Source organism: Oxyura jamaicensis, chromosome 17, assembly GCF_011077185.1.
Source record: "Oxyura jamaicensis isolate SHBP4307 breed ruddy duck chromosome 17, BPBGC_Ojam_1.0, whole genome shotgun sequence".
Taxonomy (NCBI): domain Eukaryota; kingdom Metazoa; phylum Chordata; class Aves; order Anseriformes; family Anatidae; genus Oxyura; species Oxyura jamaicensis.
The window spans coordinates 1,710,225-1,733,272 of record NC_048909.1 but is presented as its reverse complement, the minus strand read 5'-3'; the positions used below and the strand labels follow the sequence as shown (position 1 = coordinate 1,733,272).

Here is a 23,048-nt window from a genome sequence, read left to right as displayed (position 1 = left end):
GCTGCTGCCACCACCAAAAGGTGACAATCCTGACCTTAAAGAGCCAGCGAAGAGATGACACCATGGAGAGCTACCCCAATCCACTGGCAGTGGAGGCAGCGTGCTCACAGCTGGGAGGTCACACAACCACTTCTCATGCCAACAAATTGCTCTGTGATTCTGTAGCTTTTGGCATGTCTTATTAGCCTGATTTCTGCAGGCAACGCACCACGTTTGAAGAAAATCAGTGCTGTATGTCTGGAGGGTTTCTGTTTCAGTAACGCATATGGGCTTTGATGTAACTCAAGGAATCTGGTGGCTCATCACAATCTGATGTGCAGGAGTGCTTTTCAATAGGACTTGTTAAGCAGTAAATACACAGAGGGTAACCTAGTGCCCAATAACCGTCTCCCTTGAGAGGTTTTGGGATGGCTCCTGCTTCAGCTGTATTCCAAAACCAGGTGTTTCAAACCAAGATTAACATTTCTTTTTCCCAAGTACTTTTTCCAAGTGACTGTTGTTAAACTGCTCTGTTACACCACTTGGTATCTTTCAGCCACTGCATGCAGTGAGTGTGCTGCCCTACCTCACACCATGGAACAGGGCCACGAGGGCGGCCTGAAGCATCATGGCCTCAGGTTGTGCCAGGGGAGGTTTAGGTTGGGCATTAGGAAGAAGTTCTTCACTGAAAGGGTTGTGCAGCATCGGAACAGGCTGCCCAGGGAAGTGGTTGTGTCACCGTAACTGGAGATCTTCAAAAGGTGTGTAGATGTGGTGCTTGGGGACACGGCTTGGTGGCAGACATGGTGGTGCTAGCTTAAGGGTTGAACTTGATCTTCAAGGTCTTTCCCAACCTAAATGATTTTGTGATTACTGCTTCAGAAAATGGCAAATGAAACCTGCTGTGGAAATCTCCCTGAGTGTGCGTGACTTCAGGCCTCAGCAAACCCTCCTGGCTGGGGACACGACCAGAGCTGTGCCTGAGCCTCCCTCGGAGGACAGCATCTGCGCTGTGCTGGCCAAGGCCGCAGCTGTGCAAAACGCAATTACAGCTGAACAAAGACAAAAATCCCAATCGAGTAAGTGATTTGCAGAAGTGTTGTGATGCAGAACTGAAACACAGCCACAAGTACTGCAGCATCTCAACTGTGAAAACAAGCTTCTGTTCTCCTACATATGTTTCCCCACATGCTCACTCAGAAGGCACAGGTACCCTGGGTCCAGCACAGAGCTTCCATGACTTCCTTCTCCCCAACTCTTCCTGATGGACAGTCGCCTCTTCCCTCTCCCCCCACCTTTTAAACTATTTTAATCATTTTCCTCAGTTTGTTCAAGAGTGAAAGAACGTCTGTTACATTCTGATTGACTACAAAGCCCAGGAGAAAGGGGGAAATGTCAGTACAAAGGGTGAAAGGCCCTGGACTGGCACAGGCTGGCAGAGCCTCTAGATCTAAAGCCATCTCTTCTTTAGGAGAAAAGGCAGGGAAGTTTTTTTTTATTTATTTCTTTTTTTTTTTTTAGAACAAAGTTATCAACAGAATTTCTTCATCCAGCCTGAGACCTGCAGTACACAATCAGGACAGGCAGAGCCCTTCTACAGTCCCTGAGGTCTGAGATCTCACTCAGGGAGGGATTTCCAGGGAGAAAAAAAAGTTTAACCTTTTTTGACAGTGCCAGTTCATATACACACTACGAGGAAGCACCCTGTCTTATTACTTGCACAGGACAAATGCAGTCAGACCACCTTCACCAGCAGACAAATCCCAAGGCTCACCAGCACACGTGAGGAGCCATCCAACAGCCACTGGGCCGCTGCCAGGGCAGCAGTTGCCCTCCTGCCGAGCTCCAGTCACCTCTTCAGCAAGAGGCACGGGGACAATGCCACGTTCAGGGAATGCCTTAATGGCCACTGCCCGTCAAAACCAGGCACAGATCCTGCAGGTACCACATGAAGTCACCCACAACATGAACACAAGACTCCTCCAAGACCCGCTGTCTGTATGCACAGCTCTCTCCTGCCATCCTCCCCCCTCCTCCGGAGCCTACAACAAACATTTCAGTGTCTTCTGGGACCACGGGGCACCTGTCCCTTGCATCCCAAATACCCCATGCACATGCCCCTCCTTAGGCCAAAATTTGCCTTATCTACTTCTTGAAAGTTACTTATTTGTGTTTAATGGCCTCACCTAGCAAAAAGAAAATCTTCCTAACAGGGTGAGTCATCAGAAGCTGTATCGGAGGAAGACCTGTCACACCACACGGGTTGAGTCTCAGCAGGACTCGGCGCCGATGCCTTAAATAACCATGTTACATGAATTCTTCAATCTTATTCACAATGGCTGTTTCAGACATTTGATTAATATTTTCTTCATAAGGCATATGATTGCAATTAGCATTTCAAATTACCACAGGGACATCTCTACAAACAGTCACAGATGGAAGGACTGCTAACTTTAGATTTTCCTCTGCAAGAACAAGAATCGGGAGGAGGGGGAGAGACTGTTTATAAAAAGCTCCGGCACTGGTAAAACGCTTGGAGATTTCAGGCCTCCAAGGCTCTGTTTGATCCTGTTAAGTGAGTCTTCGGTTGTGATATTTACAGGGAGCTGCTCCGTAGGACATGTCTGAGGCACAAAGCTCTCAAGTGCCGCCACGTAGAAGTGCAGGAGCCATTCCTGTTCCACATCAGTTCATTAGTGCTCCCTGTAATAGCCGTGTACATAAAGCAATCAAGCCAGTGAGTCATTCCAGATTTGATTCAAAGTAGCACAAAAAGATCCTTCAGTCAAACCTTTAAATCACCCTCCTCCTGTTTCAAAAGGACACAGACCAAAGACTGAAGCCAGCACAGGGACATGGACAGCACGAGGAGGAATGAGCGCCCAGCTTTGTGAGAGCTGACACACGTGTGCTATTTCACTCAAAATTAGGCTAACTGGAACAGGGATTGCTCCCACCAGGAAAGCACACAAGACCATGCCAGTAACGCTTGGCAGCGATGTCTCACCACGGCAAGAGCACCCGAGTCCCACCCTCACCCAAGCAGCCCACGACTGACACCAGAGCCAGCAGCAGGCAGCCCTCAAACACATCACAGCTCGCAGCACGGGCTGGTAAAAGAAAGCAATGAAGCGGCCAGCCCCATCGTGCTGCCCTTCCTGCTGCATTGCAGCACCGGCCGGGTCCCTCAACTCACCGTCTGCCACGGGGGCTTTCACTGGCTCAATCCTGGACACAATTTCTGCCAGGTCCGTAAAAGAGGTGGTGGCACAGGTCACATTCTGAAACACAGCATTAAGGTTTAGGCATGTTACCAAATATACACAAAATATCCAATTCAAGACTGTGTAAGAATTATACTGAACAGGGAAAGCTCCAGACACATATTTCACCCTCATTATTCATCAGTGAGTAATTCACATAACAATGCCCCTGATGCATGGCCTGGCTGCAAAGATGGGATTCCCAACAGCAAGCAGACACCGGGCAATCTCTGACGCGCCCTTCTCCATCCATGCAATACAAGACCTTAATAAAAAATTAGGAAACTATAGAAAAGGTGACAAAGACAAGAACTGGTGGGCCTGGACTCTCTGACAGACAGCGTTCCTTTTGCTTGCTTGCTCTCTATCACTATGCTGTGTTACTTCATAAAAGGGACCAGCTGGGCCAGGTGCAGCCCCCAGGGAGATTTCTCCTTCCCTCAGGAGCCTGGTGGGAGGGAGAAGGGGCTGTGGTGCCATACATGAGCCAGCAGAGGCCCTGGGAGGCCGTGTGGCCAAGCAGGCAGCAGCCAGGGGTGACCAGGAGCCTTCAGGGGACCCCAGCCCTCTCGGCAAATCGGGCTGAAGGTGCTGCAGTGAGCAGGAACCCAAGGCAAGAGGTCTGCTCGCAAGAAGTATTTCCCACTGTAACTCCTCTTTTCAAACCCTTTCTATTTTTATTCTGTCTCACCCAAGCAGCAGGTTGAGCATTCTGGGATTTGAAGAGTTGCCTGCTTTAGTTTGTCTTTTTAATAAAACCCAACTTTTAAGATTCATAAGATTCATAGCATTTAAGATTCAGTTTGGCCTTCCTGTGTGTTTGGCCCCGAGTGAGGCACGTGGGCTTACCTCCCCCCTTCCTCAGGGCCAGACACAGGGTCACTGGACAACAACTCAAACACCCTTTGCCTATTTTCAAACCAGTCCCTTTAATTAGTACAGTCCCTTTAATTAGTACAGTAGCAACCTGCCCCAGAGGAGAGCTAAGGGGAAGAGCTCGTGGGGGGCATGTTATTGGCACTGGGCTGCCAGGAATTGCTGGGACAGACCTGCCCACACACCTCCAGGCAGGGCAGGTTCCTCATACAGCGTTTTTGCGAGCAATTCTTTGCTCTTCTGGCAGGAGCACTGATGCTGTGAATCATATGGCCCCTGCAGGGGTCACAGCAGCAGCCCATTACAGCTGCAGCAGATTGCTCTCAGTTGACCTTTAATCCGTAACTAACTTTTGATGTAATTTAGCACAGCCTAAGCAGGGAAAGGATTCAGGACAAACAGCTGCTGGGGAGCAGTGGACAGAAAAAGACCCAAAGGGAATTTAAAAAATACCTGTATGAAATGAAACAGCAGTAGCTTAGGACACACATTTTAAAATAAAAAAGAAGCAGGAAGCTCAGAATAAGGTTTGACCATTAAGGAACCAGCCAGAAGAGTGAGTCAGTCCTGCTTCATCGTGAGCACACAACCTGGATGGTCCCAGTGAAGCGTCTGCAGGTGGCCATTTCCCAGGACATGGGGCAAAAAAAGAGCAGCTTCATCTTCATTTTGTGCCACATGACTTAGCAAGGGATATGTGCGAATTGTGGCCACAGAGCAGACACAGCAACGTTTGAGGCAATCACCTGCACTGTACAAACGAGGACTGTCATAAAGGAACAGACTGGGTGCCTTCAGCGCTCGCACAGACACGCACCAGGCTGTCCTGGGGAGGGTGCAGCAGAGCAGGGACTGGCTTTGGAGGGGAAAGTGCAGGGCACTGTATGAAGTGCTGAGCAAAGCCTGCAGGGAACATCGCCAAAAGATGCTCTTGGAAAACTAGCGTCAGCTCACATGCCCCCAGAGAAAAGCTGGGAGGACAGATGAGCATGAAGGCAATCCTAAGTGAGACCCTGCCCATGGGAGCATCTGTTGTAGTCACTGCCATACACATGATCCCAAGCTAGGGAATATGACATACACATGAACCCATGGGTAAGCCTGCAAGAGGAAGCTTGGAGAGGCAGCTGCACCCCAAAGTCTTAGCACTCCGACTGGAACGCCACTTGTGGGGAACCAGGTGTCTTCCCACGCTCATTTGATGCTTTGCAAAAAAGGCATTTAATGTTTAAAAGTTTGCTCTGACTACTTTTGAGGACAAAACCACACTCCCATCAGTTAACACAAGGAAAAGAAGATTCATTTGAAACCTACTCTCAAACCTTCCTGCGGATTTTTTTTCCGAGAAGGAAGAAAGTATTCTCTTTAGCATAATCTTTATTAAATAAATGAGAGGAGAGAGACAGTTACTATTGTAGTCTGCTAGATTATATTTAGCTTTGACTATGAATAGACTTCAATAGACAAAACTTCCCCGAGGAGATCCAATTTACGGTACTGCATTACTCTGCATTGGGGAAGAATAAGGGTTGTTCAAATGAACCCTATGTAAGGTTGCTGTTGTTCATGGCTTCAGTATTTGCATTTTAAGAAAAGATAAGTAGCAACTGAATGATGAAAGCAAAGAAGGAATATCTAAATGCTTAAATATCTGGAGATTAAGTAAAAATGCAACGCTTACGACATGGAAACAAGATGAAAAGAAACCGAGCCCAACACTCCAAGATGTTGAACACTCCAGAAATAGCTGAAGAACTAAAACACAGATCATCAAAACCTTTGCTAATGAAAGGCAAGTTAAAAATATCAGCTGTTATCCCTGGAAGATAGCACAGCTAAAGGACTTAAATGACTTTAATGGACTAAGGAAAAAAAGCTGAACACCTCAGAGAGAGCCTACAATACTTGCTATTTTGTAGAAATAAACTCACAAAAACAAGTCACATGGAAAAAATATCTTGCTTTTTCCTAGGCTCCAGAGTAGCTGGAGGAAAAAGCAGATGACTTTCTGGGTCCTTGGAACATAGCCTGGAACTTAGCTTCAGGCCTGGGGACCACACAAAGCTGACCAGGCGGTTTGTCAAGACATTGTCGTGCACCCATTCTTTTCATAATCTTGGTGTCTCAGCAGTCAGCACTTTACCTTGTTATGAAGTGCTTACACAGAAACACAATGACAAGCTCTGTCTACAGCCACTACACGACCTATTTGATCTCCATGGCAGTTGAAGTGACATAAAAAAGCAGGGTAGATTACGATAAATGTTCAAAACCCTGCATCATGCACAGCTGTAATACTGATTTGACTGAAATTAGCCTGACTTATTGTATCCCATATGACAGGCAATTCTTAAAGAAGTCTGGTTTGAAAGGTACATTTGTTACAGCAGTGAAGATGTTCAAGCTTGTTACTGCTGGGTGATAAAAGTTAGAGGACAATAGGACACACAACCATTTCACACACACACACACACACACACACACTTCTCCTCCTTGACTTCTCCTTACGACTATCAACACACACAAACACATACCAGCATGTAGCCAGCCTGAACATCATGTGTCAGAGGCAGAATGGGGGACCCCCTCTTCTGCAGCTCATGCATCTCCTGTTGCAGGTCATCTTGCCAGTAAAACGTAAGAAGCTGACGAGTTTTGGTGCTCCTCAAGCTACTCTCAGCTTTTTTTTCCCACAAAGCTCAGTTCCTCTGTGCTCCTCCCACAGCCACTTGCCCTGCCCGTCAGCTTGGGTGGGATTCATCTTCTGATGGTACAAAGGCATCAGCACTGCTCCCCCTTGTCTCCCTTCACAGGGAGGGAGCTGAGGGTGCCATCTCTCTTATCCCACTACAGCCATTTCCATTTCTGCAAGTGACTCACACCCTACAAGCACTCATCTCTCTCCTGTGACAAATGGGGGTCTAAAGGCAAAGAGCTCAGATGTGGGCGTTTGGAAAAAGGAAAAAAAAACAAACAAACAAAAAAAAAAACTACCGCCTGTTGCTGGGCTAACATCCATCCCTTCAAGGGCTGCCTTTCCTCTCCCCTTGCTCACACCATTTCTCTCCTAGGAGAAGTGCTGGAGAGCCGATCTCTGGAGGAGCTGCAAACTCTCATTTTTCACCTCCACTGACTTTCCTTACTGAAGCTTACTACAGCGATGATACATTTTGGCAATCACTTAAAGTATTGCTACTAATTTCCTTATCTCTAAAAGACAATAAAGAAGAGTTACTATATAAAACATGAAGTCTTTTTAGCACTTGGGTTTTAAATCAGAGGAATTTGAAGGAAGTAAGGATAATAAGCCAATATAATATAGTACCCAAGTCCTCAAAAAGGTGATAACTGTTTCCTAAAAACAACCAAAACTTCCCCAGAAATTCAGGCAGCCCACACAGTTACTGGGCCAGCTCTAGAGGCTGACTTAAATCCTGAAATTGTAAACCCAAGAGATTTTCATCCTACTTCTAAGTACTTCAACAACATTGCAAGCTTGCATGGAGCTGTAATAAGAGCCTTATGAAATGCCTTTCCTAGTAGAGGAGCAAGGGAGAAAAACAACAAAACAAGAAATCTGAGGCCTTGCAAGGATTTTAACTCTTAGCTAAAAATGTATCCATGGCAAGGATTTATTTCAAGCTTTCTGGAAGCATCTGAGAAGTATTTGAGTCATGTCAGGAAAGCCAGCAATGGTGGAGATCAACACCAGAGATCCCGGGTCACATCTTTGGTGACAAGCACTGGGCAGCTTGGGACAGATCAGAAAGATGGGGTGGGAGAGAGCCACTGCCCTAGTAGAACAGTTTCTGGTAGCAAGAACAATACCCAGGCACCACCTGAAATTTGTGGCACAGGAATAAATGAATAGCAGTTCTTAAAGTTACTTGTGCCTACCCAGCTCTGCTCTGAGAGGCAATCTACACATGCATTCATGCAATGGGTACAAACGTGGCCCAGTGCCTGAAACCACAGATCGTCCTTCTGTCATCACCTTCTCGCAGATCATCCACCCACGGGACCTGCTGGGGCACGGCCACACCTTCCACCCTTGGTGGAGAAAACAGCTCAGGCAGCAGTTTCAGTGCCCTCTAACTGCTGACCCACACAGGGAAGAAGAGAATGGTGGGCACGTAAACACCTCCACATCAGCTACACCTGGTTATGGGTGAGCATCCTGCCTTCCCTCAAGTACTTGTGTTGTGCATGGTTTTGGGATACAAACGTGGTATCAATCTGGTAGAACGAAACAGCAACAAGGGGAGCTGCCCTACAGTGCTTCGTTTCTTGAGGTTTCAGAGAGCATCCTACTTGGTGAGGATATGGGTGGATCTCTGCAGGGGTATATACATTACATACTGGGGACGGAGACTGTTTCTTCTTAAATGTGGCTATCAAAACCACCGGGACTCTGGTAGAGCGCACCTTGGCCACACGTGTACCTGATGATCAAAGAAGTGCAGGACCTCCTCATTCACCAGGCTCAAAGAAAGGAGTTGCTGAAAAACTGATTATACCTCTTCTGGCCTCAAAAGATTTTAACTAATAGATGCAGCCTCACAAGAAAGGACTCGAGGCAACTTTCTCCTTCTTACCCCCAACGTTTCTGGGCAGTATACAACCTGTTGTGCATCAAGTCTCTCTTGCAGAAGAGTGCATTAACTGAGCACTTACATCAGAAGTTTTGGATTTGCAAGTCTCTTGTCTGTCTTTTAGCATTTTGTCAAGGACTCCACTCCTGCACCAGACACCAAAGACAGTTTTCCCATGCTGATATCCCACTTCCTAGAAAAAGAGAACCAGGAGAAAAGAAAAAAAAAAGTACATTAGTAACAAAAAACATTATCCAGGAAATCCAGATGTCTATCCCAAAGGCAGGATGCATGTTCTGGTACCTTCCATCCTTAGCTAGAAAAGCTTCTCAGCCTAATGATTAGGGGGGAATGATTAAGCAAACAAGGCGCTATTCTAAGTCTAAATGCTAGCTGGATCCTTGACCCCACAGTATGTACAGAAAAGCGCCACCTGACAACTACTTTTAGAGCAGCAGCTTCAAGCAGGTTCACAGAATAATGCCATATGAAGCTCAGTACGTGTATGCACACAGGCTCTTTCTTTGGAAGAACGTAACAATGCAAATTAATCTGTCTTTTCCCTTCTTGGGTACAAAGAAACCCAGAAAAGAAACTCTTGGGTTCCCCTTTCTAGCAAAGAAAAGTTACTGTAGGGTACCTGGGTTGCAAAGCCTCGTTTAGCAAGGTAAGCCTAACAGCACCAAGCACACAGGGGTCAGTTTGCTGGAGTAGACACAGTGGCAGATGTACAACAGCAAAACCACAAACTCTACGTCCCAGTACTTTAAAAGTATAAAGAAGTTTACACTTGGAATAGTAACATGGCACTATGCCGTTAGCATGTAAACAACTGGAAAAATAATTGTTCCGAGTTTTGTTTTATTTTATTTTATTTTTCCCTAGTGAGGCCACAGAAATGGTGCTTAACAATCAAATTGAAAGGACAGAGCAACAGGTGTTGGGAACCCCAGATTCTATTTCCAGCTCTCGCAGTGGCAGCACACGCTAAGCCTCCCACTTGCGTGGTCACTACGGGTGCTGGGAGCAGCCCTGGCCGAGCTGGTATTGTTCCCCAACTGTTTTTTTGGATAGAATTCAAAGCAGAGCAAGCGCTTACAGTGGAATTCACCTTTCGATCCATCACAGCCTCTCAGCCTAGGCTGGATGTGATTGCTCAGAAGGAAAAGGGACCTGACAGGTCTATGACTTGCTGGATCAGATTGATCCCAAGCATGCAAAAGAACTCGAGCTTCAGGAAATGACACGCAGCCACCTTATCGCTACAGGCAGATATAGAACAGGGATTTTGTTCCTGAAGAAGGGAGGATTTTTGTTCTTTTGAACACAGCGAATTGCAGCTACATGGTGCCCATTTCTATTTCCTGGACAATCCAGGTACACAGCCAAAATTAAAACAACAACAACAAAACGAACACATTATTTCATAGCCTGTAAGGATAAAGGAATGCCTAGAATGCCCTTTAAGGTCAGCACAGTGTAAAGCTCCCCCCGGGACAAAGCTTATTTAGCTACACTGTAGGAAATGAAAACCCAGGAGGGTGCTGCCCTCTCTACCTGGAACATCTCGTGCCAAGAACTTGCTCAAAGAAAGTGACGTCTTTGAGAAACTGCACTTTCCTCAAGTTTTTAATTCCACTGAGAAAAAAATGCCTGGTGTCTTCAAATCTCTTTAATGACAGCAAATTAGACAGAACAATGATTTGACAGCTTACTGTTACTGCGATGATCTATCAGACCTGTTTGTCAAGGTTTTAAAAAGGGCCAGGACACTGCTCCTCATGAAGAGCACTATTTAAACAGGGAAGCCTCAGGTTCCCTGCCGAGGAGACAGAGCTGTTTACCCAGGAGCTATGACATCCAATATCCTTGGGAAAATATTTATACTGGGGAAATCAGCTGGTGGCTTTGAATAGCTGCTCTTTGTTCCTAAGTACTCTCTCAAATGTAAATCTGCAGGGCTTAATTGCATTTCTGTTTTTCCTCAGTATTTATAAGACAGTATTGTAAGACAACAATGTTGAGAAAGCAATCTGCAGCCTAATGAGTGTTGTTGGTTCTCAACACATCTGTAAAGGAGAACTGCTTAAAGGAAAATTGGCACTTCTCCCTCCTCCTTTTTCCCAGACTAGGAGAAGAGCAGACCCATGCAGAAACACCTGAACACAGAAGATACTTGCACAGCTGAAGCAAAGAACGGAAAAAGACAGTAAAATGACTTCCTTGACAAGAGACAATGAGCCAAAATTGCTATAATTCCCTCAAATCAGGCAGAAATGTTTTGGTTTTGAATGCTGGATTATGTCACCAAGATAATTCAACTGCACATCTGGAGTCAGTTCTTCCCATGCTGATTTCCCATACATATCTTTGGGATTTAGTTTTTGGAACCTGGTACTACCCTTTTTACTACGTCCTTCCACTGACATTGGTGCCACTTTCCTGATATGCTATCAGGTGTGGAGGAATTGTGGATGGAATGTTTTATTAATAGAAGTGTTGAAATGTTAGCCGAGTCAGGTATCTTAGCATGTTACCCTCCATTTCAATGATTCACGGCCTCCCCACAGATTTCTTCAAATCTTTCATGTGACAACAAGCTACACAATCAAGGAAGAGAAATGACACCATTTGACAAACCACAACTGCCCAAAACAGCTCAGACACCAAAGAGCTTTTACCAAGCAGCTGAGTAAGGACTGACATGAGATAGCGAGGCAACTGATCCGTTCACAGGTTATTATATAATCACAATTAGTAACTCGATTTCTACTGTTAATCCAATCTCACAGTCATGCTATCATTCCGTGGTATTATTTAGTGTCAATTATTCACTCTGTGCCAACTGACTTCTCTTACTCTTATACCGCTTAGGTATTAATTAGCACCACAAAGCAGTAGACTTCTGCAGAATGTCAGTACGGGGGACCTGCCTTCCCCAGGATGCACTTACACAGATTTCATCAAATTTCCCAAATTCCAGGGTGCCGTATCGGTCAATGGGTGGCCGTATATACTCGCAGTACTCGCTGTTCTTCACCATCTCCAGCTGCCGCACGCAGCACACGTATGCAAGCCGTGTCTGGATCTCTGCCATATTCAGCACCTGCCAACCAGGACAGACGTACCCATCATGATTAATTCAGAAATTTCATTTCAGAATATGTTCTGTATTCACAGTGGAGAGAAAGCAAGTTATCCATCAAGCTTATTCCAAAAGCACACAGAAGCCTGCTGAAGCCTTCACACATCAGCACCTCCATCTGTTTCCCAGGCAGCGTGGACAGCCAACAAGTCTCCAAAGTCAGACACATTGCTGCGGCGCAAGGTGGAATCGAGTCTTCCATTTCAGGATGTAGTGGTAACTTCAGAAAGAGGTCTGTGCTTAGCTGGGAGGGCTAAGAGATCCTTCAAGGCAGAAATCGGTGATGATCACAACTGTACCAGGGCAGAGGTTTCACAGAACCACAGAATCACTGAGATTGGCAGGGACCTTTTGATACCCTCTGGTCCAAGCCCCTTATACTCAAGCAGGGTCAGCCACAGCAGGCTGTCCAGGACCACGTCCACCTGGGTGAGAACACCTCCACATACACTCTACAGTCTACAGGTGACTCTACAGGCAACCTTTTCCGGTGTTTCACCACCCTCACAAATCTAGAAATGGAATCCCATGTGTCTTCATTTGTGACTATCGCCATTTGGGCAGCCGCAGCATTTCACTGGGCACTAATGAGGAGAGTCAGAGTCTTTCATTTCCCCAGCCAGGCATTCCCACTACATGCTGCGAGCAGCACCGTCAACTCTGCCAGGACTGAGCAGGGCACTCAGCTGCACCAGCTCCAGAAAGGATGCCAGGCCACTTCTCAGGGAGAAGAGACCTTGTCAGGGAAGGGATTTATTACAGAGGAATAACTTGAGATTACAGAGCAGTACCCACAGGTTGTAATATTTCTCCTAACTTTGGGAAGCAAGGTTTTTATTTCCAATTGCAAAATGGGAACACATGAATCACAGTGGGTAAAGGAGAAAACAGCATTCACTTAGGGAGCGCTGCAGAGCCAGATAGCTTAGGAAATGCAGAAGAATACTTAATAGAGTTGGCTGACTGCATTCAACAAGAAAAAAAAATCATACTCTGCAGCCCAGTGTTTATGAGTAGTAGTTGTATTGTTAATTACTGCCTAGCACTAAAACCTCCCTAGTCAGCCATCCAGAGACATTAGGATAGAAACACTGAACTGGACTAAGTTATTACTTTTATTGGTGAAATCTGTAAATTCTGACTTTATCAAAACTAAGTGCACCTACAAGAACAGGTTTCTGTGCTCTAACAATTGTATGACCTTCTGCAGCCCACACTCTGCAGAGCGGGGCTGTACCCTCTCCCCTGGTGCTCTATTTCCTTTGGTGTCAGGGCACTGTCCAGCTTTCTTCATCCATCATTATGAGCTCAAATCCAAGAAACAACATGGCCTGTTACCAGGTTTGCTCTCTGAATATCCAAGGGAATGCTTCCTGCTCTGCACATAAAAATAGCTGTGATTGCAATGCAGTCTGCAATACCTTGACTTTTTCAGCCAGGGGATTCCATCTCTTCCAGAGCAGCCACCAGCCAGACAAGCAGTCGCCGTAGTTGGTGAGGTCGGTCTCATCTTGGCTCCCCACATCGATCGCTATCACCACCTTTGCCCCCATGGACTTTGCAACATCAGCTAGTGGGAAAGAAGGTCATATCAGTACACTTCCCAATAGTGATGTCAACTCTGGTGCTGCACAGCTGAACTTATATATACTCTCTAGCTGTATGTGTGTAACTTGACATCATACCTACCACGAGCATCTCTTTGATCAGCTTCAGATATAAATGTTTGCAGCAACGCTGGTGAGAGACTATTTCCCTGGGGACGCTCCTACCCCACGTGCTCTATTTGAGCTACGAGATCCCATTGTGCACCGAAGTGAGCCCCTACATAGCAGCAGGATGAGTGCATGTTGCTGAACTGCTGGTAAACGTCACTTATGGGGGAAGCTTTCCCCAGATGGGCAGGCTGACCTGACTCACCAACACCACACTGCCACCAAAACCAGCGTGAAGGAAGCAGCAAACCTGTGCGGCAGGGAACAGAGAGAAGCCAGGACACACACACAGCACAAGTCCATGGTTACACCAGACTAGTTATAGCATGGCAAGTCCTGTATAAACAAAGCCCTGGGGAACCTGGAGAGAGAACAATTGGTAATGGCTTTAAAGAGGAGAGTCAGCAGTGCAGGAGGTGCAACCCTGCAGAGAGAAGACAAAGAAAAGGAGCAGCAAAGGAACCCAACAGCAAGGAGAGGCTGGGAGGATTTCAGTCTACAAAAAGCCTTGGGATCCAAGAGAAAGATTTGCATTTGAAGTTGGAGAGAAATGAGGCAACACTTCCTACTTCAAGGTCAGTAGGAAGAGGACTAGCCACAGCCTTTGGATATGGGGGAGAATTTAGGGAAATGCCAAAGGAGGGAAAAGAAGGACACACACCTTACAGAATGAATTTATACTCCTTCCACACCCCCAGAGTCCAAGATAGTTGCAGTTTCCAGAATAGTTATGCGTAGGAAAACCACAGCTCTGAAGAGCCAATTTAGATGCTTAATTTAGACACTTATTTAAATCAGATCTGTTCTGTAACTTGTACTTCTATTACTGGGCTGGTTCAGTCTACTCATCTCTTCCACCCAGTGTCACCTGTATATATGCTCTGAGCACTCTTCCAATGTATACTGGTGAAAATGGTGTCTTGGTTTGCAGTTCATGGCTTTGCTTACAGACACACACAGCAAATGTCAAATGCAGATTTTGGGGGTCTATTTTGTGTTCTTTCTATTTCTGTTTTTCAGGCAAATACAGCCCTGATGAGAAAATACAGTCTGGGTTTGTCTTGAACATGCAAAAGCTTTAGGATGCTCAGATGTAGTCTCTGACTTGGATTTCTTTCTATTTGTACACAAACTGAAATGGCACCATACGTCTCTTTCCTGTCTTGGCCATCCCCCTGACCCACCCACCTTCCAATGCTTTCTGACCACAGTGGCAGCCCTGACACAAAACACATCCCAGATAAGCACCAATGAATTCAAGCACCTTGATCCCATTTGGGTTCAGCCCTCAGATCAGCCCTTGCTCCACATCAGCCTTCATACACCACACGATCCCACCTCTGCCACATGCTCGCAGCTAACCAAGACCCCAGCTGCACCCTGCAGGCTCTGGGCACAGAGCTCAGCCCCTAGCCCTGTCCCCAGTGGCCTGGGAGGACGAAGCTAGCATCTGTTGCAGGAGCCCCCACTGGCACGAGGCTGCCCACTCTTTCCTCCCAAGCACAGTTTGTGCATCCTGCCAGCTCCTCAGGGAGGCACGCTGGCAGACTTGCTCTCAAGAATAGACATCTGATTTAACAAAGCTACTCAAAATACTCACTGCTTCAATCCTGCGCCTACGTTACAGTTAAAACTCACAACTGGACAATAAAGAAAAGAGAATTTTACTACGCTGTTTTCAATATCAACAGTCATTTACTTTCAACAGTCCTCCAGCGAGTGCTCTGATGCAGCATGTTCTACTAACGCTGGCACCAGGACGAATAACGAACTACTACTCTTGCTTTCTCTGAATTAGTTCCTATTCAAGTGATACTTTTGGAAAGAAGCACAATGATAGACTACGTACTTGCAGTTTAATTTCTGCTCTCCTTTCAGTGAGCACTAAATTGGAATTATATTTTTGGAATAGGAATATTAGGAAACAGTTCATAACAAAGAACAGTCTTAATAAAGCCTTGGTAAAGCAAACACCTAGGAAACTGAGAACAATGCCTCCTGGTAGCCATCACAGATTAAAGGTGTCTGCAACATTTCTCCTTGTTTCTTTTTTTGGAAAATAATCACAAGGGCAAAGTTCTGCAGCCTGTATGACGAGACATATTCTCGGTAACTTCTTCCCAGCCGATCCATACACCTACCGGGAAGGTTGTTGATATAACCTCCATCCATCAGGAGATGCCCATCCTTCGGGTCACAGAGCGGAGGCATGTACCCAGAGAGAGACATGCTGGCACGGATGTACCTCCACAGAGAGCCTGCAGGAACAAGGCGGGGGGAACGGCAACAGAATTAACGCCCTGCCACAGCGATGGGTAGGCTTTCACACTCGTTACAGTAACCGGGAGATAGAGGTTCTCCTGAGAATACTATTAGAAAGTTATTAAAGAAGTTTATTATTTTCTGTACCATAATCCTGGCTAGGGGAAAAAAAGGCCATTCAGACCTACAGTCAGGCGAAGGCCTTAGGAAACAGTCTGAAGCACATGCCTCACATTCATTGCCTTTAAAGAGATTTCAGCGTATGCCTGACTGCAGGGATCATCTTTAGTGCTTTGCTGAGCTTACACTGGTACGGAAACGAAAAGGCTTCTCCTGGGGACAAAGGAATAGAAAAAATAAGCAGATTGAAGTGCAGCTAAAGCCATTATGCTCTACAAAGATCCACAGAAAACAGACTTTTAGCAGTTTAGCAGGAGCTGAACTGATTGCAGAAGCCCAGAAATTCTGCTGTCCCTGCTCTGCAATAAGCAAACATTTTCACTCATAGAACTAGTGCAAGTACATGGTGGTGATCTTATCTCTTCTGAGGACACTTCTGTTAACGGTACTGTAATGAAGAAAGTTACAATATTTTAAGCTGTTAGAAACAAAGTTTAATCAAGTAGAAATTGATTGGATCCGTTTCCTTTAAGCCATTCTGCTTCAAGGGTCTTATTTACTGATTTTTCTCCTTGTAACATTTGCAATAGCTGAATTTGGATGACACTGTAGTTCCAAAGATGCTAGTAATCTTGTTTAAGATGTTAGCAATCTTGTTTAAGAGGTCGATCCTTAAAATATCCAAATTTTTTATTTTCTTTTTTAAAAAAAATATGTAATGGTTCTTTTTATAATTGTAACCTAAACACTCCTCCTGCTTCGCACAGGTCAATACTGGCAAGCTTGTTTTTTATTATTTATAGTTTTAGTCAAGTTGGAACTTCCACAGGAGAAAAATGCTGACTTGAGTTATTCACACTGCTACCCAGCACCCTATGCACTTTGGCACACACTTGAGTTAGCAACCTGTTTAGCAGCTGCAGTGCTTAGGATTTTAATTGCATTAAGGGGGGCTTCTAGGGCAGCTTGTGATCCAAGTCAGGGCTGCTCTCCTCCCTCTCTGACTCCAGCCACCCTTTGCATCACCCTCACATCCGTGCTGCATTCCTGGAACTTCAGATTTCGGGAGAGGTTTTTTGCCTCAACCCATTTTGATCAGAGCAATTCCTGGGCACAGGTGCTACTGCCGGTGTTCGCAGGAAGCAGGGACAAGCAAATGGGTGGAGTGAGTTTCTTCATCTACATCTTGGCTTAACCTGCTGTAGAACTAGAAAACAACCTCTAAGGAAGGTTAATCTTTTTCTGCTTGTTTTAGCTCCCTTGGTTGTCCTAAGACAACAACACCCCGGGGTCAGCAGCAGCAGTTTGAGGGTTCTGCAAGCCCCACCCTGGCTGCAGGAATAGCCTTACCTGGTGGACAGCCAACTCAGAAGATAAAACAGAGGCACAGCAGCAAAGGCTTCGCCTGCCCACAGAAATATCTGCGGCACCCCGAAGGCTTGTGCTGTTTTCACTGAAGCATGAGTCACTGCACCATTACCCCAAATAGCCAGACAAAAGCTAAAGCAAGTATCCCACAGGGCTGCCACCACATCAAGAAAGCAGAGCAGACAGCTCAGATCTTTCTCCTCTGTTCAGTCACTGTAAGGCGAATTACAGTTTTCCACCAGAGAAACAAAGAGGCCTGGACACAAATGACAACCTAACCCAGCTTCTGCTTCAGCCACAGGAGTCTCTTTATGGGGAATACTTCTTCATTTATGGGGAATTTGAATCTTAAAACTTGTTTGTTGCATTAGTTCTGATTTATGGTTAAGACACCTGCACTTCACAGCATGCTTTAAGGGAACAGAACGATGCCAACGGAGCCATTTGCTCTCTAAACAGTGAATCCGGCGTCTCAGTTAATTTCTTTCCCACAGCTCTGCTCCTTGTTATGTGTACAGCCACAGGCTGGTGCTCATCAAATAACAGAGGAGGGGAAAACAAAAGGAAAGACAAACTGAAAGAGGATGAAAACCGCAGGAACAAGGGGTGGCACTTCAGCCTCACATCCCTGTTTAAGACATGCTGCAGGAGGCTGCCTGCACACTTACCGTCGGTGTGGACCCTCATCGTTGAGGCAGTGATGTCGGTCGTAATGGTGAAGTAAGGAATCCACAGATCCTGCAACACAGGAGGGCCTCATTTTACCAAATCTGTAACCTTGCACTTAAACTAAAACCTGTGCCTAATACGGAAGCCAGTGAGAACCTCTGCATCTCGACAGAGCTGTAGACACAAGTGGAGAAAAATCCATTGGCTTTGTGTTTAAGTTTATAAATTTGTTTCTTACGCAAATACCTCAGGCAGAACCAAGGCAGAAAAATAATTACTTTAATAGCATAAAACACTTGTTCTGGAAGACTGTACATCATACAGAACATAACAGAAACCTCGTACTTGGAGCTTATCTTTTCTGATATCTGCTGTTCTTTAAGATGAAGTTGTTTATTTGTTTTTCTTGCTTCACTTCCTGAAATACCAGAGCCCAAGACAAAATGAGGGAAGAACATGAGTTTTGACCCTCTTTGAGCAATGTTCTTCCACTGTAAATGACTTTCACGTTGTACCATATAGTGATGAGGTCATTTCAGCAGGAGATACAGAGCAATGCTGCTGAGACCCAAAGCTGCCAAGAGTCAAAGACGACGACACAAAGCTTTGCAGCGTTACCTACAGGAACATCCTGCAAAGCTGATTTTCAAGAAGACCCCAAAAGTTGCTCGAGATACTGCAGGATGGAATAGCAGCGAGGAATGCGGTACATAACCTACCTAACAAGGAGGATAGTACACAAAAAGAACAGACTTGTAAAGGACTTAGCTAGCTTCTTCAACAGAAGCTAGGCAAAACCAAGCAGCCCTGTTCCTGGGTGGGGGAGCTCTCCTTTGTGTCTCAGTGCCTGTACTCACACCCCACTAGCTGGAAAAACAGAGTGGGAGGAGGCTTCCCAACTGCACAGGAGCTTGTTGGAGAGAGGACAGTTTTGGAAAGCCTCTGTGGTGCATAGTAAAAGAGCAGCCTGCAAAGGTAAAGGAGGAGGACTTGTGCCCTCCAGCACTGATGCCCAGAGAACAACAGCTGATAGTTGTCCGTCAATCACACAAAGCTGAATCTAGGCTGAAGAGGTAAATTTGCTTTCCCATCCATCCAGCCTCATATGCTGTTCACGGGGTAAGGCATCCGAACCTTCCCTGGCACGGCTCAGATTAGCCGAGCAAGGCTTTGGACTATAGCTGTCAGCACAAGCTGAGAAGTACTCCCCCTATGGCACTTCTGGTGCAAGCTTTTTGTGCTGTTCAACAGGAAATTGTGAACTGCCAAGGTGTTTTTTTTTTTCTTTTCTTTTCTTTTTTTTTTCTCCTCCTCCTCCTAGTGAGTTTAATCTCTTACTTAAGCAGCTCTGCGAAGATGGGGGAATTGAGGAGGACTAACAGATGCTGCACAAGTATTACAATCCATCTGGTATAAATGCCACAGGAGGGGCGGACGAATAAAGTGTGACTACAGGAGTATTAGGGGTGCCTCTCTGCACTAAAGATATTCCGATGATCACGGATCTCGGTGCATCAACCACATTTTAAGCAAAAATACAGGAACAGGGAAAGAAGCCTAAGCTACACTTCCTTGCATATTCATGCATGAAGGAAACCAAGCCACAACCTATTATACACTCATAAAGATGGCATTTCACAGACATAGTTTCATTTATTTTCAAGAGAGATCGTTGTTCAAGCCCAAAACAAGATTTATGAAGCTTTCTTTTCAGATTCCTCACACCAGAAACTCCAGCTGAGATGACCTGCAAGAGCACTTTGTGTTTCTGTCATGAGGGATAAAATTCCTGGTGCTCTCCTGGGATACCACAGGATCACAGCACGGCTGAGGCTGGAAGGCACCTCTGCATCCCTTTGGTCCAAGCCCTGCTCCAGCAGGGTGCCCAGGACCACACTCAGGTAGCTTTGGAAGATCTCCAAGGAGGAGACGCCACAACCTCTCTGAGCCACCTGTGCCAGTTCTGATACGTGCTCTGAGCTGGCACCCCCAGCTCTTCCCAGAGGAGCACTGCAGCATCATCTGCTAAGAGCTGAAAAGCTAAGGCTCTGAACTGAGGCAAGAGAGCTTGTTGTTCTCCAAGTACAAACTGAAGCTTCTGTGTCTATACGGAAGGATGATTCTTGTTGTCTGGGTGGACATGATGCTTCTGTAACTGGCAGGCAAGGAGCAAACGGCATTTCTCTGCAGATGTCAGGAAATGCTCTTATCAGACGCAGTGTCCTCCCTCCAGTAGGATGGGTAGTTCCAGAGGAACACTAACTGTATGTTTCAGGAAGTATCTTCCAAGCGCCCTGCCCTGGTTTTCTGTGTGCTTTCCTTAAAGGACTCACGTAGGCAGATTTCTTCTCTTGGAGCGCCTTTGGCTGAAATCTGTAGCAGCAATCACGGGGGTTGCTGGTAACCAGGGCTACCCCACAAACAACACTGCTGGGATTCTGGAGACAGCTACGTGACAGGAGCTGTTCAAGAGCAAGTTTTGGAGAAAATGGAAACCTCCCTTTCGATGACAGAAATAAGAGTTCAACGTAAGCGGCTACGCTCCCGAGCTGCGATGCAGAAGAGGGACGAGGGCACGCATGAGAACGGCAGCAGTGACACCTCACAGCCAGGGCAAGCAAAAAGGATAATCTGTTCCAGTTCTTCTTAATTTTAAGCTTTTATAACAGTTGGCCAGTCCCCATCCTAGCCCCATGGGCAGAAGTGCTCAGGTTCTGCTAAGTTCAACAGGAATACTGCCAGGATGGAGCAGGGCTGCCAAGCATCCAAACAGCACCTGTGTTTGTAAGGCTGGAACCAACCCTTGCTATATGCATTCCGCGCTGGAAATCATTGCTACCCACCCTACTCCAAAAACACTCCAACTGCTGAGAAAACAAACAAACAAACAAATCTGAAGTTGGGATGTCCTGAAATACTGCTTTTAGAAAAGATTTCTTCATGGCTTAATGCTTTTGTCACTTTATAAGTGACTTTTTACACTTGGGCAGCTTTCAGTTTCCGTCTGTCTACTGACATGCCTGGCTAACCCATTCTGACAGTATGAATTGCAATTAAGAGTAAATGCCTCCTTCCTTGCAGAGCCACACAACATTTCTCTTTATTTATCTGATGGAAGTCTTCCAGCTCAAAGACATCCTCAGTCACAGACTGAAGGGTTTTAGCCTGTGACACCCCCCCCCCCCCCCAGCTGCTGCTGTTATATGCCTCAGAACTGGATTTCTCATGGACCAAGTTTCCTTCCTGTGACCAGAAGGTCAGAACAGATCATACAATTACAGCTGCACTACATAAAAATCGTAGTGTAGGAAAGAAGCCTGCTGCATCTTAAAGGCAAGTACAAGGCACTGCAGAAATCAACAGCAGCGATCACAAACCAGTAAGCCAGGGGAAGAAAGGGCTACCCACGGTCAGAGGAGACCTTCCTCCATTCTGTCACTTCTCAAAGCTTTCCTCAGCATTTTCCTGCAGGCTCACACTGCAGCATGCCGTGCTGTTCCACAAGTCACACCAAGTTACCTGGGAGATCTACCTGGGTCTACCTGGGTACCAGGGTCTACTTGGGTAGTGTACCCAGACTGCCCAGGTCTCAGTGCCTTGCACAAAGGCAGCTCCCCAGCTACACCAAATCAAGGGGAAAGGAGCTGTGTTAGTCATTCAACAGTCGTATTTGCTTATCAGGCACTGCTGAAACCAAATATAGAAGCTGGAATGCTTCAGGAAGGGATACACACAACTGAAGGAGTAAGTGTGCTGGTGCTGTCCAGCTAACAAAACAAATTCCAGTCTCAGAAGGCCTTATCACTTTAAAACCTGCTTGTTCCCAGCACCATCCACAGAGGAAAATGCTATTTTAAGCCCCATGTGATGATTAATCACTTACTTTCATCCTTGCATTTAAGTAGGGAATGTTTTGGATTATGCAGCAAGTTATCACTGTATTTTAAATATATTTATGAATCTTTTATCACAAGGATTCCAAACACAGGAATAATGTGGCTAAAACTGCAAATGATGTAAGGCTGCAAGACTACCCAAACCTTCTCTAAGCTCAGTGATCTAGGAAGACAGCCACTGATCATTTACTTTATTAATTGCTGCTGCTGGAGAACAGAGGATAGTGGCTATCAGACCAGGGATATCATACAACATCTAGTGATCACAGTCACCCTATGCAAAAGAGAAAACTTTGATGTTATTTCAGTTTTCAATAGGCTGTCCACAAACACTCAATCTTAAAAAAAATGTTGGGACCTTCTTAAAGACCTTCGTTTGGTCGTGTCTCTTAGACCCAACTTGCATAATAATGATAAAACAATCTCGGCAATTTTACTTCAGTGACTAACTTCTAACTTCTGCTCTCGGACAATTGGATCCCTTTGTCAAAGAGAGCAAAAGTAGCTAATCCACTCCACCTGTATTTTTCTAAATCCACCAGAATGAAAGAATATCCTCCCTCCCACATTCACCTAACATTACATTCAGTTCAAACATTTTCAAGCTCCCCACAGCCCTGTCGGAATACTAGAATGGAAGAAAGGCAGAAAGAAATTTGTTACAGCAGGACACAGAGAAGTCATCCACCGTACATAAAGTGGGTAAACAACCTACCTCTATCTGCTTATCTTTGAAGATGTTGTTGATGCTATTGTTAAAAGCCGCTCCAGAAAACATAGAGGTTATTGGATACGTCAAGTCCAAAATAGTCTTAAACACCGAATTCATAACCTAAAAAAAAAAGCCAAAGGTAAATATATTTAAGACCCGATATTAATGTTATGCACATGCATTTCTGAGAGAGGTTGTGTTCCAGATCCCACAGCAAAGTTGTAAGCATTGCTATTGCCAGTGCAAAGGTTGTATATGTTCAGGAATACAGCTACAAGAACTACAAGCAGTGACTCCCTGTGTGGTGTCATAAATATCAAATAGAAAGCATCAAATTGCATAGCCAGTTTGAAGTAAGGCTATGTAGGACCGCACATTTATTTCCCTTTCCTTCTAGCCATAAACCCAAACTTTGTTCCAAAGCAGTGGACGTAGGCCCAGGCCTTAACAA

The 23,048-nt window shown here is 45.6% G+C and overlaps 1 protein-coding gene across 1 annotated transcript in view; it reads right to left on the bottom strand.

Moving 5' to 3' along the window:
* PNPLA7 (patatin like phospholipase domain containing 7) overlaps positions 1-23,048 on the bottom strand; it is a 125,461-nt gene that overhangs the window by 4,636 nt on the left and 97,777 nt on the right. The window contains exons 28-34 of the mRNA XM_035341544.1: positions 22,601-22,717; positions 17,989-18,058; positions 15,712-15,828; positions 13,277-13,425; positions 11,664-11,816; positions 8,793-8,903; positions 3,176-3,260 (exon numbers count right to left, since the gene is read on the bottom strand). Of these exons, the coding sequence (XP_035197435.1) occupies positions 3,176-3,260; positions 8,793-8,903; positions 11,664-11,816; positions 13,277-13,425; positions 15,712-15,828; positions 17,989-18,058; positions 22,601-22,717 (802 nt within the window). The remainder of the gene's footprint in view (positions 1-3,175; positions 3,261-8,792; positions 8,904-11,663; positions 11,817-13,276; positions 13,426-15,711; positions 15,829-17,988; positions 18,059-22,600; positions 22,718-23,048) is intronic.